Here is a 17,159-nt window from a genome sequence, read left to right as displayed (position 1 = left end):
TTTTATTATATTTGCCTTAGTTGATATTTTATTATGTTATTATTTACCTTAGTTGATATTTTATTTTACTTTTCAAATCTCCATAGTTTAATTTCATTACTTACACTGTTTGCAACTACTATTAAGTCTGTTATTGCCCATATGGGTATAAAAAGTGATTTAAAGGACTAGATGTCTTTTAGTTGATTGAACAAACACCCAGATCTATTTTATTATATCTGCTTAAAGAACAGAGTGAATATTAATCTTCTGAATAGCCTGCATATCTTTTCAGATGATTATGCTGAACCTGGCCCAGCTACTCAACATCACTTCAGTACACTTTCCATAACACACTTACAATTATAAAAACATAGTTAACACATTACCCATGCATGGTAATATGGACTGGTGATAAAAGAGTTTAAAATGTGACTATTAAAACCTGATGATGATGATGATGATGATTATTATAATTCAGATACAGTATTTTACTGGTGTCAAAAATATGTTTTACAGTTCTAATATAAATACAGTATATAAGAAAGGTTAAAAACAAGATGAGGTAATGGGACTCATCAAGCCTGGTTGGTAGTTAATAGCTAACTGACCCAAAATGTCATCCAGCTGTTTCTTGGAAGAAGACAAGGTTTTGGCTTTGGAAATATGGCTGGATAGCTGGTAACATACGCTCACATACCCTCCGTGTAATGATGTGCCTCCTTTTCTTGGTTTTAAATGCTCTTCTGTGTAGTTTTCACTCGTGTCTTCTGGTTTGTGATTCACTGTTCATTCTGAAGAACTCCACTGGGTTGACTTTGTCAATATTATTGAGAAGTGTGAATGCATGTTTCAGGTCTCCTCATAGGCTTGTCTGCTCCAGGCTAAAAGGATTCAGCTACTTTAGGCTGTCAGCATAGGACAATCTTTGTCCTAGAATGTTTTTGGTTTTTCTTTCTTGAACTGATTTCAGAGTAGCCATGTGTGTTTTATAACATGGTCACCACAATTGTAGACATTGTAGGTCTTACAAGTGCATTGCACATTTTTAACATAACATCTCTTTATTTATATTTTATGCTTTAAAGCCTATTTCTTTGCCTTTTGTATTGGTTTCCTACATTCTCCTAAGCAGTAGGTCTCAAACCTTTGTAGGTCACAGAACTCCTGGATGTTATGGTGCTCTTTGTGGAACACTTCAAGAAAGGGATATTTCTGTGCCATCATATGAGCAAGAATCTGTATTGGTAGCATAATTTGATGGCATCATTTTAAATATGTGGTTTCAACAAATAATAATAGTTAACACCAAATCACAGTTGCCATGAAAGATAAAATACATAAAATGAGAATACTTACTAAGTTCAATGTGATGGATAAACACTGAACAAAGATACTTGATCTATGGTGTGATCTTGGACAGGTGAATGTACGTATTGGGAAATATGTTTCTGTTTTTTGGAAACATATCTGGAGTCTTACTCAGATAAATGGTAGAGAACGAAGTGCTTTTAAGAAAAGCTTGATTTACAAGATCTGGGAAGTCATTCTTTATGAGTACTTTTCTAGATACTTAATGAAATTTTAAGTTTTAGGTACTTTTCCTAGCACTTGTTCAGATTGTCACTGTAAACATCTGACTTTAAGTCAGAACTATTGGTTCTGCATTTGAGTTCAATATACTGCTCTGTGATTTTGCTGTTGAATGAATTGCAAATCCACTCATAATTTTTGGAGTCCAATGATGTTGATGTTGAACATTATATCACTGTGTTCCTTCACTGTACCATTATTCTTGGTATTTTCTCAGAGGAAGGTGTTCAGTGTGGGAAAGCAACATAGATGACGTTTTCTATACTTGAGGTGCAGAATTCAGGTTTTCCTTTTGTGCCTTTGAATTTGTCATGAGCACAGAAAAAATATTGTGTTCGTGCCATGAGAGTCAAAATCATTAATTTCAATAAATATGCGAAGTATGCAAAAGTTTTCAGCTACATCATATCATTATATTATACCTTCAGTTTTTGCTTGAACAATATGACAGCACATTGCCTCAGTTCAAACAGTGTAAACTGTGTGTAAAGGTAATGGAGTCCACTGACAGTGGACATTCTGTTATTCTGTTATTCAGTGGACAAAAGCTAAAGACACTGCAAGGCCTGCTACTGTATGTTTGTTGCTTCATCAAGTTGAATACAGAAGTTGTACCAAATTTTTAATTCTATTTTAATTATTTCATTAAGGATTTATTATATTCTCATGTACCATTCAGTGTTATGTTGAGAAGGAAAGCAGGGTCTTCCATCCATTTTTGAATGTTACAGGAATGTTAATATCTACATGAAGCTTTTCCTTCTGCTTAGCCATTACACCTCAATGGCATAGAGCAAGTCACTATATTTATATTTTTTGCACATATATATTTTTTTGCACATTTCACAATGACATTACTTTGTCATGTTTCAAACTGCACTACTGCGCAGTGCTTGAAATTGAATGGTGTAGTGTAGTGCTCAAGGTTACAGGTTGCTCAGCATTTTGCATTTTAGTCTTCCTTTGTACAATTTTTTTACGTTACTGGGATTCCCATCAGTGGTTAAACCTGCTAATTGCAATAACTTCAATTATTGGTGGAAAACAATGTTGTGATTCAAGTTAATGGTATTCATTTTCTTTTAAAAATACCTGCTACCAATCAATGCTAACAGTATTTCTAAAATAACAAATAAAAGCCTATGGAAATACTTGTTTCACAAGCTATGGAATCATATCTTATTTTACCCATGAGGCATTACATTCTCCATTTACATAAATGCTGATCTTGGAGATTTCAAGGTACCTAATTATCTCAGATACAGAGGCTTCACTGTATATTCTTTCATTTTCTAACTGCATTATTCAATACAGGATTGCAAGGGAAGCCAGAACCTAACTCAGCAAGCAAGGGGCACAAGACAGGCTACACCCTGGATATGATGTCAATCCATTGCATCCAGACACAGACACAAACACACACTCACACCAGGGGCTGTTTTCCCAGAAGCCAATTAATCTACCAGTACAGCATGTCTTTGTATGACTGTAGGAGGAAACACCTGAAGAGAACCCATGTGAATACAGGGAGAACATACAAACTCCACACTGAACCTAGAGCCCCATCGCTGCAAGGCAGGAATGCTAAATATTGTGCCACCATATACTGTACATATACAAATCCCCAAAATCCCCAATCCCTCATCCATTTTATATGCAAATCCCTCTTTGCATTTTACCTCATGCATCCATTTACAACTGTGACAATGGTGCAGCTTCAACTTTTGACAAACAGTTTTGGCTCTCTGCCTGTTACAGTGATCACTGATTAAGTCATTTTCACAACAACATTTTAAACTCCTTTTAAATATGAAACAATCCTTAATATGAAATGCAACAATTGTTGAAACAAATGACAAGAAATTAGGGAAGACTTAAACAATACATTTAAACAGTTTATCTTTGGTCAATAGTACTAAATTAACTTTAGTTAAGGTAGGACCTTTAGAGAAAATCCTCTAATTGTAAATATATTAAAAACCAGGTGACTCAGTTGCAGTGAGTGTTTGAATGCTTTAGGATGTTATTAATTGTATCATAATATTGTTGTGTTCTAAAAGGGCTTCATTTGGTTGAGTATTGTCCTTTACAATAATGTTTTTATTGTGCTTCTTCATTGCACTTTCAAGTTTGAATCATGTAGTTTTCAAAAGTTTTATTATATTAAAGACCAAACTGAAACTCATTTCAGATAACAATAAAATTATAGTTTTGAAATGAAGTTTTCAGCACCCTTTGGGTGGTTATGTGGAACTGGAAACAACATTAGATGATTAGGGAAAGACCTAACCTAGAGGCCAAGGATTACTGATTATGTTGACTGAAGCTTGGATTAAAACAATTCTTTCACCAAATGAGTACAGTGCATATAAATGGTGGTTTTTATATTGACAATATTGTTTGTAATTTACTTTTGGTGGGAGGGTGAAGAGTTTGATTTAATCTGGGTCTTTATGAACTTGAAATTGCTTTCAGACTTCTGTTATTACTGTTAAGCATAAGTAGTCAGAACTGGGTGAAAGCAATATGTGTTTGTGCTGATTGTTTTCTGAATGAGACTTACAAAGGCACTGACTTGGGTTATTCACTTATAATGTATTCATTGCAAACAAATATACGGAACCATTTCAGCTCGTAAGAAACTAATACATACTGAGGTTTCAGGTATTATATTTAACTTAGTAATTTTAACTTGATTGCGTAGTTGTATTTGGATTTAATAAATAAGAAAGTAAATGCATAAACTTTTGTTAAAATCATTTTAACTTATGCTAAGAAGTGTATTTAGAACAGCAAACAGTATTGTAAAAACAGTAATCCTAGCTGTAGTTCATTAACGTCATGTTTATTATTTTCAGGTTCGTCGGTGGAAAGCTGAATATTTGCTATAATGCTTTAGATCGTCATTGTGAAAGTGGACGGGGGGACCAGACTGCTATCATTTATGATAGTCCGGTTACAGGATCAAAACAATTCTTCACCTACAGTGAGGTGCTGAAAGAGGTAAGAATAAATAAATGTGTAAATAAATCTCATATCCCACTGCTTCTTAAATAAGACCCGTTTGTGTTTCTTTCCAGGTCTCCAGATTAGCCGGAGTTCTGGCAAAGAATGGGGTGAAGAAAGGTGACCTTGTTGTCATATACATGCCCATGATTCCCCAGGCCATGTTCACCATGCTGGCCTGTGCCAGGATAGGAGCCACGCACAGTCTGATATTTGGTGGATTTGCATCGAAGGAGCTGTCTGTTCGTGTTGACCATGCCAAGGTGAAGTGTTTTGCCTTCTGACAGAGGTGGACCAAATGGCCTCCAAGCGTACTTAACCTTCCTTATGTTCTTCTCACTTTTTCAGACAAGTGTTCGTGGGTGTCTGCCTCTAGCTACCAGGGATATTGTTGAAGCGGTTCTTTGGGATCCTTCAAAAATTTACTATAAAGAACATAAACAAATGATAGCTGTGCTTTGGATATAAATTGTAGTTTAAAGAAGACAGCCACTTGTTCTGAATTTTCACACTGCTTTTGGTGTTTACTTAAAACAGTAGGTACTGTAAATGTGGGGCATGTGAAGTTATAATGCTATTATTCACTCCAATGTATTATTTTTATGGATAGTTATTAAAGTCATTATACCAGTTGGAGTGTTATATCTGCATTTTATTTCTAACTTTGCAGCAAGAAAAATCAATTTCACTAGAGTATAACATTTCTGTCTGGGATTAAAGCAAGGCACTGAGGATATTGACATATCATGTTTTTTTGCAGGTACCATAAGGGTGTTAATTCATTTTAAAACCCTCATGTCTAGAGTTATTTTCTACTGCTTACAGTGCGGATGCTTACAGTATTGCAGCAAGACCCGCATAATATTCAGGTTTGAGGGGTTCTGGATGTTTTTACGGATGTTTTCTTTAGTGTTAGAGTTATATTGATTGTCTGTAAGTATCTGGTACTGTAGATCTTGAAAAAATAACGGCACTGAAATGAAGACAAGGTGCTCTTAGCACCAGTCAAGGTTGTGGAATAGCAGTAGATATGAAAGACTGCTAGAGAAGGACCTATGCAGACTGCCTGAAATATAAGCATTTGTCTCATTACTGTGCAGTAAAAAATATACATAGGAGTTATCTTTCCTGTTAACAATCCTGTGGATGGTACTGTAAATATGGATAGAACGCACTTGAACAGAGTGTTTACTGCGCCTCACAAACAGTAGATTAAGAGTTCTCCATTTTTATTTCAATGTCTACCTTCATAACCTGAAGAAAACATTTGGAGAACATTTGCCTTATTTTTCAATATGGCCATGATCAACAAAACTCATATCCCCTGTTGATTAACTGTTAACTGTTGATTAATTATGTTTAATCCATTTTGGAATATACTTGTTTACCTACAAATAAAGGTTTAAATAAATGTCCCTTACTGTGACAGGTGGACTGTTAAAACAGTGTAAAGGTATCTCATATTAGGATGTACTGTATTAGGATGTACTGAAGAGATTGTTTGAATGTACACATTGCTCTGAGCCAGTCTTTTACATGGTCAGTACCTTAAGTTGGAAATTTGTATTGCAATTACTGAAGCCTTATGAATCTTGCAGGGTTTGTTAAATTAATGCCATATCAAGTGTGACTTATTATGGTATATTATGAGTGCGAAATAGAGTAATGTGCTCCACGTCTTTGTGAAGTTCATAAAATGTTATGGAGTGTACTGTAAATGCATAGCAAGTTTAAAAAAATATTCAGAAGTAATTTTCTTTACAAAATAAAAACTAATCTAGCAGAATAAATTAGTTTTGCATAGCTCCCCTTATTTGTGACCTGAAACTAGGCTAAAGTACTGTTGTTGATGATAACAAACAAGATGTTTTACATGAGAAATACCACAAAAATTACTCACCGTGAAAGTAACATTTGACTCGATATATTATGTGCCACTTACACTTTTTTGTAGCCTAAAATGGTGGTAACAGCCTCCTTTGGCATCGAACCTGGGAGAAGAGTGGAATATATCCCTCTGGTTGAGAAAGCACTGGAACTTGGCAAACACAAGCCTGAGAAAGTTCTGATATATAATCGTCCCAACATGGTAAGACCTATTGAATTATTTACCTTGGTATGAAATTTTGTTTCCAAAAAAAATGTGCATTTGTCATCTGTTGGGTTTATTTCAACCCTTGGAAAAGGGAAATTTAGACATGTTTGGGTGTTTTTTTTTTTTTTCATTTCAATGGTTAAAATATTCAGAATGCAGGACAAAATGCTGTACTTTAATGACTGTTTTTAGCAGCTTTTGAAATTGATCGAAAGCCTGTTGCTCAGAGTTTCAACCTGTTGCTTTCAAATGATTCCTGTTCCATATTGGATGTATTGAATGTACTACATCTTGAATGCTATCTAAAGATAGCTTTATTGTCAAATAGTTAGTCATTACTGTCTAGCTTTATGCACAGAAGAATTTTCAACAGTTTCCAGCCTGACATTAATCCTTACTCCAGATAGTCCAGTGTTTTGCTTTATGTAGGAATCTCTCAATGTGGATTATGTACTAAAATGCAAAGCAGTCACTACAGAATAATTGGAAATATGTGAACTAACTAATCAGTTTTATATTAGTACATTGTATTTTAGAAAATTGAGGCATATTAAGTGCTTTCTAATTAAGTGAGACATTCTCAAGAAAGGCTTAACATTAACATCATTCTCAGGTTTTGTGTATTACTGAAAACTCCCATGAATTAGGCAGCAATATATTTAAAGTGATACATAAAGATATATTAATGTACAGTTGCAAGAAAATGTTTGGAATGACCTACAGTAATTTCTTTGTTAATTAATCATAAAAATTTGGTCTGATCTTCAACAAAGTCACAATAATAGACAAACACAATCTGCTTAAACTGATAACACAAAAACAATTGTTTTGCTTCTTGTCAGTACTGAACGTATTGTTTAAACATTTACAGTCTAGGTTGGAAAAATTATGTGAACCTCTAGGCTAATGACTTCTCCAAAAGCTAATCTAAGTCAGGTGTTCCATTCAATGAGATGAGATGGGAGGTGTGGGTTGGAGGTGCCCTGCCCTATAAAAAAGGCACACAAAGGTTGGTTACTGACAGAGACTACTCTTCTCAAGAAAGAGTTCATGTGAACCATGCCCCAATCAAAAGAAATATCAAAGGACATTAGAAGAAGAATTGTAGAGGTGCATAAAGCTGGAAAAGCCTACAAAAGCATTTCTAAAGACTTGGGTGTTCATCAATCCACAGCAAAACAAATTGTCTACAAATGGAGGAAATTAAGTACTGTTGCTACTCTCCCTAGGAGTGGGCATCCTGCAAAAACCACGGCAAGAGCACAGCGTGCAATGCTGAAGGAGGTGAAAAAGAACCCTAGGGTAACAGCAAAGGACCTGCAGAAATCTCTTGAACTTGCCAAAGTCTCTGTTCATTTGTCCACTATAAGAAAAACACAAGAATGGTGTTTATTGACACCATGGAGGAAACCACTACTCTCCAAATGTTTGCAAAAGACCACCTGGATGTTCCACAACGCTTCTGGGACAATGTTCTGTGGATGGATGAGACAAAAGTTGAACGCTCAGGCAGAAACGCACAACGCTGTTTGGAGAAAAATAAAGCACTACATACTGTACCAAACGCCAAAACCTCATCTCAACCGTGAAGCATGGTGGAGGGAGCAACATGGTTTGGGGCTGCTTTCCTGCCTCAGGGCCTGGACAGCTTGCTATCATCGAGGGAACAATGAATTCAAAATTGTATCAATAAATTTTTCAGGAGAATGTCAGGGTAGCGGTCCATCACCTGAAGCTTAATAGAAGTTGGGTGATGCAACAAGACAATGGCCTGAAACACAGGAGTAAATCAACAACAGAATGGCTTAAACAGTAGAAAATTTGTTTTCTGGAATGGCCAAGTCAGAGTCCAGACATCAACCCAAGTGAGATGCTGTGGCATGACCTGAAGAGAGTTGTTCACTCAAGAAATCCCAGAAATATCAATAAACTGAAGCAGTTTTGAAAGGAGGAATGGTCTAAAATTCCTCCTAACCATTGTGCAAGTCTTATCAGCAGCTACAGGAAACATGTGGTGGAGGTTATTGCTGCTAAAGGAGGTTCTACCAGTTACTAAATACAAGGGGTGACATACTTTTTCCAACCTAAACAGTGAATGTTTAAACGATGTGTTCAGTACTGAAGTACAATTGTTTGTGTGTTATTAGTTTAAGCAAATTGCGTTTGTCTATTATTGTGACTTAGTTGAAGATTAGACCTCATTTTTATGAGTAATTAATGCAGAAATCCAGATAATTCCAAAGGGTTTACACACTTTTTCTTTTTTCAACTGTATTTAAAGTGATACACTATGCTAAATACTATTCACATTTAGTGTGTTTTCCACAATAAATCTCAATGTCATTTTCATACCTTGCATATTATAAAGCTCCTGAATTTTTCATATAATATTAGAGCAAGTGTTAGTTTAGGCCTTCTGTTATACTTTTCCTTGATTGCTTTGCATTTTAGTACATTAAGCTTCATTAAGCACATTGAGATGTACCACAAATACTATTGTGGCACAATTCTTACTGAATGAAGCATTAACTATGTGGTGTTTGCAGATCCCATGCAACTGTTTCATGAAGGGCACCAGTATGCTTCAACAGTCTAACTGGGTAGCTTGTTCTAGACACACAACAGAAGAGATGTCCCACAGTATCACCCTTTTTGCTGTATCCTGAATTGAGATCACATCTGTCTGGCTTCAGCAAAGAGCCAGCTTTAGCAAAATAACCGTTTGTTACTGGAAAGGGAAGGGGGGGAGGCAGATAGTGTAATATTAACAAAGAACATCTGCACTAATCCTTTTGAAGAGAAAACCTACTAAAGGATTGCGTGAGTCTAGAACAAGCTAAAAACTTGATTTCCTTTCAGAAACAACTGGACACAATCCTTTATTCAATCACCTACTAACAGCCAAATGACTGAACTTTTCCAATGGCCTTTTGTAACACTATATTTTTAATGCAGAGCGGGCAGAGAAGATCATACTTGACTAGACAGAAAAGTTGACAGTCCACTCAAACAAAAAGTGTGAATCTCTGCTTTGTTTAAAGTATTTCATATTGCACAGAAAGCCTCTCACAAATATACCATTCAAATGTCATCGCCATTCTGTGAAGTTGGCTCAAGGCCAGACTGAGTTCAGCCTGACATCTGTATTCACTGGTCAATTTCATTGTAAGCCAGTGGGCAATTAAACTGAGTAATGCATTGTAATTCCAATCCATTTGGGTGATCTACTAGCTGGCCTCATGCTAAGAGAGAGAAAATCATTCCAAAACTGCAATGCAAAATATAGCTTTACTCTTCTCAGACTCTGACCTTCTTCCATCTGTTTCTGCCATTTGAATTGTTAACACATTCTATTCCATTTTTGCATCTTAAGAAAAAAAGATAACTTACTAAGATAAAAAAGCTATTACAATTTAACTTACATTCAAGTGACTGCATCAGGCCTTAAATGCAGTGCTGCCACAAGCTACGAGATACTATCTTGTGCTGATGTCCGCCTTGTTTTATGTTTAGTATTATATCTGTTGAGGGTGCTCATGTTAATATGGCAATACTCTACATATTCATTTATCTTGTAACTGGAAATATTTTTGCTTTCACAATCACATGCAGCAAAGACAAAAGGACAATGTCCTGGGTAACCATGGAAACTAACAGAAAATGTTTAATTTTTCTTCCTTCTTTTTGATTTTTGTGCTATATTTCATTGCTGACAGTTTTCAAGGGTTTTTAAAAAACCTTGGAAGCTGCAGTTGTTTCTTTAATGGAAATCTGAGAAAAACGTGACCAAAAGCTTTAAAGACGAAACCACTCTTTGTAATCCATTACCTAGATCTGAGGATATTCACCCCATTTGCTGCAGGAAAATTCAATTAGTAAATGAATTAACTAATAGGTTCTATGAGAGGAAAAATATCTAGAAAGTATCTTCAGCTTGAATTGTTTCTGAAAGTGGCTATAGTTCTTAAAGCACAGCAGATAAAGGGTTAGGAATGAAGAGAAAATGCATTAATTAGGTATGCTTAATTGGCAACTACAAGTTTGTGATTTGTTAAGAGGCAACAAATTCATACGCTGCACCTCAGAATGTTCCTCAAGTTTCCTCTGCTAAATAAAGTGTACTGTATAGAATACCATACAATTTTAAGACATTTAAGCTGTGACCTAATACACTTTTGGTATCACTAATGAGATACTAGAGCATGTGCTGTGGATTGCTTTCATTTTTATCCCCTTGATGACAGAATAAAAGAAAAATCACATTAAAAATGCATGCACCTTTGATTAAACTGGGGCATGTTCAAATAATGCAAGCTGAAAAACACCATCACTTTTGTCATACAGGAGACTGTTTCCATGGCGCCTGATATCAGCCTCAATTGGGATGAAGAGATGGCTGCTGCTAACCCTCATGACTGTGTGCCCGTCTCCTCTGATCACCCACTTTATATTCTCTACACCTCAGGAACCACCGGGACGCCAAAGGTACTTTACAACACTTGGTTATTTACCACCGAACAAGATGTATTAATTAGTGACAATGAGAAAAATGGGGCTTGTTTTCTGGTGACAAGAGCCAAAACAAAACATTTTAAAGGTAAAAATTTCTTAAGTTTCTTTCAGCAGAGATCTTGTCTAAATGCCTTACTGAATGGCAACACAGGAACTTTGATAACACCCTTAAATATTGTCATTGTGCCGATTTCTGTTAAATCTAGTAAAATGACTGGGTTTTGCAGAATAAAGAGGTATCATATTCTGATATTGCATCCAAATAAGCATAGGCTGTAGCCATGAGAAGAACTTTGGGCAGATTATGAGTAATTAATTTTAAATGTCAGCGTCCTTGGGTTTGGAAAGACACTTTATAAAAAAAGTACTAGGAGTGTTTATAGTTGACATAAGTAGGGCTCTTCTGCAATTAAATTTCAAAATAATTTAATTAAATAACAGATAAAATAAGTTAAATATAACTCGTATAACTCATATAACTCAGACCTGTAACCACTTTTAAAGGTTTCAGATACTACATTTTGTATCACCTACTTCTCTCTAGACTGGCTTGTCTCGTCAACAATAATAAAGGCTAGATGAAATGTAATCAAAAGAGCACAGAAGTCAAGGCACTGTAACTGAGAGGACACATTCACATTGTTGGAGCCCCAAAATAGACTTTGTACCAGGACTGTCACCTCCAAGGACCCAAAAAATTCTTTCTCATAAACTCTTTACTTCAAAAACTGTAACTTCTCAAAATTTACAAGTCCCACAGTCAGATGGACAATGCTCTTTTTCCTTCTGGTGCAGGGGCAGTGGCAGAGGATCTGCTTTCTTCCTCAGATAACAGATGTTGACTAACCCTGGAAGTCTACACTTCCTGGTTTTAAAAAATCACTCAACAAATGATCTTCTAATTGTTAATGACCATCCCCCCTCTAAGTGAGGGCAGCAGGTCATTTTCCACCACTGTGAGTACAGTTATTTTTCTTAGGCATAATAATTCATTTCATATCAATTTAGAATAAAGTTGTCAGTTACACTTATCCTAACAGGGGATTTAATCAAGGCTAGGCTTTTCTGTGATATCGTTTTGGAGTCTATAATTGTTTTTGACCCAAAACTATATGACATTAACCACAAATTGTGTATCAGCTAATTTTGCTTGCTGTTTTAAAATTTTGGAATCTCTATTTTAAACTCAGTTTTGTTTTAATTTTTTTGTTTCACATAGTCTACTCAGCTTGCTGCTACAGCCCTTGTACCAGCGTCGTACTAGCTTCAGAGGGATTAAGGCACATGCCTTCCCCAGAAATATGCTTTAGTTCTTAGTATTTTTTATTTCACACTGTGAGGCTCAGAATGTCAGTTGGCAACTAGTGGAGAACTAACATGTCTCTCACTGGTGACACTACAAACCCAGTATACACTGTGCAGTACATGCCTAGGGGTGATTGACCAGTGGTGAGCTCCTTCATGGTGGAAGTTAATCACTTAGTTTATTTAGTGGTCCAGATGCCCGCACAAGCAATTTTTGTTTAAATCATTATAGCTACAATAACTAAAATTGAGTCCTCAGAATGAATATTCTATTTTTTTTTCATTCATAAAACAACTCTCCTGAAAGACCAATAGAAATGCAGACTATCAGTAACATATTGGCATATACTCAGTATGACAGGATACATCATGTTTCACAACTGAGTAATATTTATATGAATATGGGCTCCAGTCATCAATCACAAAGTCAGTTATGTTACCATTGCACAACCTTGTTCATTCATTATCCAATGCAGAATAATCACAGTACCAATCGTGTTCCAGCACCTCCATTAATATTAATTTACAGGAGCAAAAAACTGGATTGTTTCCTTTTGGATACAGCTATGAAGAACAGCAAATATCAAACAAGTGTATTTACAAAATTGAGAGCGTACAGCAGGACAATCCCGTCATGAGAATGCTGTTTTCTGAATACCAGAATATTTTCTTTTTATCAAGCAAGGCTGAAAAACTACAGTTTATTTTAATTATGAAAGCTAATAGCTAAAGGGCACCATCCACCATGTTTAAAACCTGAAACAGATCAAATTAATCCTATTATTAAGTCAATTACAGGTTCAGTTGTAATAACAATCAGAACAAAAACCAGCAGGTGTTTAGGCCTCCGGGATCAGGAACTGTGTCTAGAGAAGTATTTGCAAAATTTGTAATTAGTGGTCGGATTTGTGATTTATTTTAAATTAGGAGTTAAAAGTAATGTACATTAAGCAAACATTTATAATTTAATGAATTATTCCAATATGTTGACACCATTGTAATTGAAAAGAAAATATGTTCTTCACATTCCAGATGCAGCTTTTTCTGAACATATTCAGATGTTTCCCCTTAATTTAAAATTCAACTGTATCTTGCTGTAGTTTAAATGTTTTAAATATTTTAATTAATATTTATATTTTTAATCATTACATATAAAATAATTTAAATAGATTATTTTACATTAATTTTATAGATTGTCCATTTACTTATTAACTATATAACTAGCCTTTTTCATTATGCCCGATATTGCTGACTGACTTAACCCTGATGTATATCTTGTATTTCATTAATAGACATAAGCACCGTAAAATAGCAGTCATTCCATTTTACATAAGAAGAATGACTTTCCTTGTGGATACATGCATTCATTTTGTAGCTTTACCTCTGCATTAATCTCTGCTACAGAAATTTCATTCTCTATATATTAAAGGTGCTTTTGTTATTAAGACAGTGAATTTCTGGCATGTCAGTGTGAAAAGCCATTATGAAAGCCAATGACAGGGTATAAGAGATTATACGTGTGATGAAACACTACAATCAATAAGTGGAGTTGAAGCATGATCTCTTATGGTACGCCTCCTTTACAGTAACGTATCTGATTAAAAGGAAGGTTGATGGCTGGAGCCTTATGAATACATAAATTAAAAATAAATGGTTTGTTTCATCATTATCTTTGGTTGAGATGCAAGGCAAGTATCGCTGGGGTGTCATCCATTAGAATTTTTAATGCTTTTATTCTAAACTGCTCCACAATATGTTTTTGACTCAGCAATCAATGAATACTTACAGACATTATGTGAAATGTAATTTCACTTCTGCAGATCATTTGTTCTGCGCCAATCTATTTAAATGATTTAAAACAAGTGTAACCTTTGTCTTTATTCTATTTCCTGTCTTGTTTAGTCTGTGTATACAATTAATAAACGTCACAGGAGATTAACGTGTTGTTTGAAGATGATCTGCATTTATATTACTCCCATTTGTCATGCTTATGGGTCTGCTTTAACAAATGGCATCAGAGACATCAACCTCTTCCTTTTTCCAATTAAATAAATACTCAGGCTTAGACAATTTCAGAGAAATAACAGTAGAATATGGATATCTTTGAGTCTTCATTTTCTGGCACACCATTTTTAAACTCAAAACTGTAATAGTTCTCTGTACTCTACCTTGAAATACCTTCCCATGATATTTTTGCATGATGGTCAAAGTCGACTGAGATCAAAATCATGTGTGATCAGAATAAAGGCTGAAACTTCTCATACCTGTGTATGGGAAATAATGAAAAAATGCAGAAGACAAATTAACTTTGTGCTTCAAGAAGCAAAGAGCTCATTAAGATTAGCTATAATCTTAATTATAATGAATTATAATTAATTCTAAGAGACTTCTAACAGATTTTAAAGGCGAACTGCAGTCCTAATTTCTCAGACCAGTTCTTAAATCTCAGTAACAAAGGAAATTGACATTATAGAAAAAAATCGTATACTGTAAATTGTCATGTTGTCACAAACTTGCTTTCAAGTTCCCACGAATTGTGACATGAAACAGCCCTTCCTGCTCACTAGTCTCCATAATGAATAATGTAATGAGATGTATGAGCGAATAAGTACAGGCTGTGCAGCAAGCATTTCACTGCAGAAATGTTCCAACATGATCTGTATGCAGAGTGAACAAGTAAGTAATATTTGTCGGCAAACCTGTCTCGAAATCGAAAATATTTCTACTGGATTTAAAGAGATGTATTCACAAGCCTGCTTCTTTACAGTGTCACAGGGCACAACACGTTATTGGAAGTTGTTGCCTCATTCTGAAACACAGAATATGGCACTGCACATTCCTGGAAATTTTATGTTTTTTTGTGATGTAAATTGGAGGTCTTACAAGTTGCTGTGTACATTTTACTTTTATTACAGCTTGAAGTGCATCATCAGTGCTAATTCTTCCTAACCCTGAAATATAAAAATAGCATTACAGTTCCCCTTTAAAGATCACTGATCACTTTCACAATTCCTTTTGCATTCTCTATAAATTTACGAAAGCTACAGTAGATGCAAAATAGCTGTCTTGGAATTTTTTTGAGACATTGATTTATGAGGGTAGGAGGGTACAGTACCTTCCCATATCTTCAGCACGAGACTGGAAGAGGGTGTCATTGTTGGCCACCAGTCAGTGGTCTCACTTTATGAACATGTACAGTAAACCACTACCACTGAGTAATATAAGCTATGCTCAAAATAAAGTGTTTTGTATATTAACATCAGGAAAGTCTGCTTTTTCAGTTTCTTGGGCACATACTATTTTAACTTAAAGCCCTTTATACCTCCACTCAGATCTTTTCCATCACCCACTTCAACGCTATCCAATTCCATTTCTAGATTACTTGCTGCCTTTTCACAAGCTCTTATGGACAACTGCACTGTTATCCTTATTTACTTTGTTTTGCAGACTGATTATAACACCTTTCCAAATGCCCCCCACCCCCAAAATAAGTTTTGTGTAGGAAAAATAAACTAAACTAAAAACGAAAATGCTTAAGATGACATTTGGATGTATAAGAAGACTAATATTTTACATTGGGGCGCAATTAGAAAAAAGTTAATAGTGGAGGATGTAGAACTTAGAAACGGAATCCCCTGTTAATATTGTTTCTTTAAGCATTAGTATATGACTCCATGTTAAAGTGAAATCACTCATATCAGAGGTGCTGGGAAGGTGGAATACAATGGGATACTATGGATCTTTGGAATAATATGCTAGTGAAAATGTTACAAGAGATACAGTGCCTGTTTTATTCCTGGAGGTGGATTTGCTATGTGAAGCCCTTATTATAGGTCCTACTTCTACATCAGAGATGTCTGTGTGTTGAAAGATTGAGAATTAGTTTTGCTGATTCAGGTCTTCTTTTCAAAATGTTCAGGCACAGTTTGAGAGGTATAAAAAGTGTATCACAGAAAAGGGAATGCAAGGAAATAACCTTTGGAACTTGAAACGGTTTCCCTTTCCTCTTTGTGTTTATGGGCGTTTATGTTTTTATCATTTTTAAACTGATAAATTTTAAAGTCTGTGGCAGGCAGCAAAATAAATACCATTTGCTTCCAATACATTTATAACATCAGACTTGGATGTAAATCTAAGTTTATTCCTCAATATATGGAAATATATTTGTTTTTTACACAATTGTGGAAGTTATGTAAATACATATTCTGATTTTGAAATATCAACATACAATACAATGAGCTGCTCAAGGTCCTTTATTTAAAATAGGTAATAGGGATTTTAAAATAAATTGTGTGTTTCTGTAAAATAAATAAATTGTGAGTTAAATAAATTCTTGTTGTTGCTGACATGAACTGTACCAGACATATTTCAGTAGGGTCATAAATTCATTGTAATGATACAGATACTGTACCTCTGTATTAGGAGTCTGTTTCCTTGACCTGAATAATAATAAAAAAAAATCGTACTTTATATATAATGGTAAATTTTGAGCACAGCTGCAAATGTAAAGAATATACAAAGGAAACAGAACTGAAATATATTGTACTTAGTTCTGTAATTTATTGTCCATTCCTTTCCAGGATAGTTTTTTGGGAAAAAAAATAAATCTGTATGTATCGACTTTGTAAATAAATAATGTCATACTGTACATGTCATACTGTAGTCTCTT

The 17,159-nt window shown here is 35.0% G+C and overlaps 1 protein-coding gene across 3 annotated transcripts in view; it reads left to right on the top strand.

Moving 5' to 3' along the window:
- Positions 1–17,159, top strand: part of acss3 (acyl-CoA synthetase short chain family member 3) — an 89,770-nt gene that overhangs the window by 1,236 nt on the left and 71,375 nt on the right. For all 3 annotated transcript variants that reach the window (XM_088922705.1, XM_088922704.1, XM_088922706.1), the window contains exons 2-5: positions 4,431–4,575; positions 4,653–4,841; positions 6,533–6,667; positions 11,018–11,158. In XM_088922705.1, the coding sequence (XP_088778831.1) occupies positions 4,431–4,575; positions 4,653–4,841; positions 6,533–6,667; positions 11,018–11,158 (610 nt within the window). The remainder of the gene's footprint in view (positions 1–4,430; positions 4,576–4,652; positions 4,842–6,532; positions 6,668–11,017; positions 11,159–17,159) is intronic.

Source organism: Atractosteus spatula, chromosome 8 (genome assembly GCF_055471065.1).
Source record: "Atractosteus spatula isolate fAtrSpa1 chromosome 8, fAtrSpa1.hap1, whole genome shotgun sequence".
Lineage (NCBI taxonomy): Eukaryota > Metazoa > Chordata > Actinopteri > Semionotiformes > Lepisosteidae > Atractosteus > Atractosteus spatula.
The sequence above is the reverse complement of the archived record's forward strand: the minus strand, read 5'-3'. Positions and strand labels throughout refer to the sequence as shown.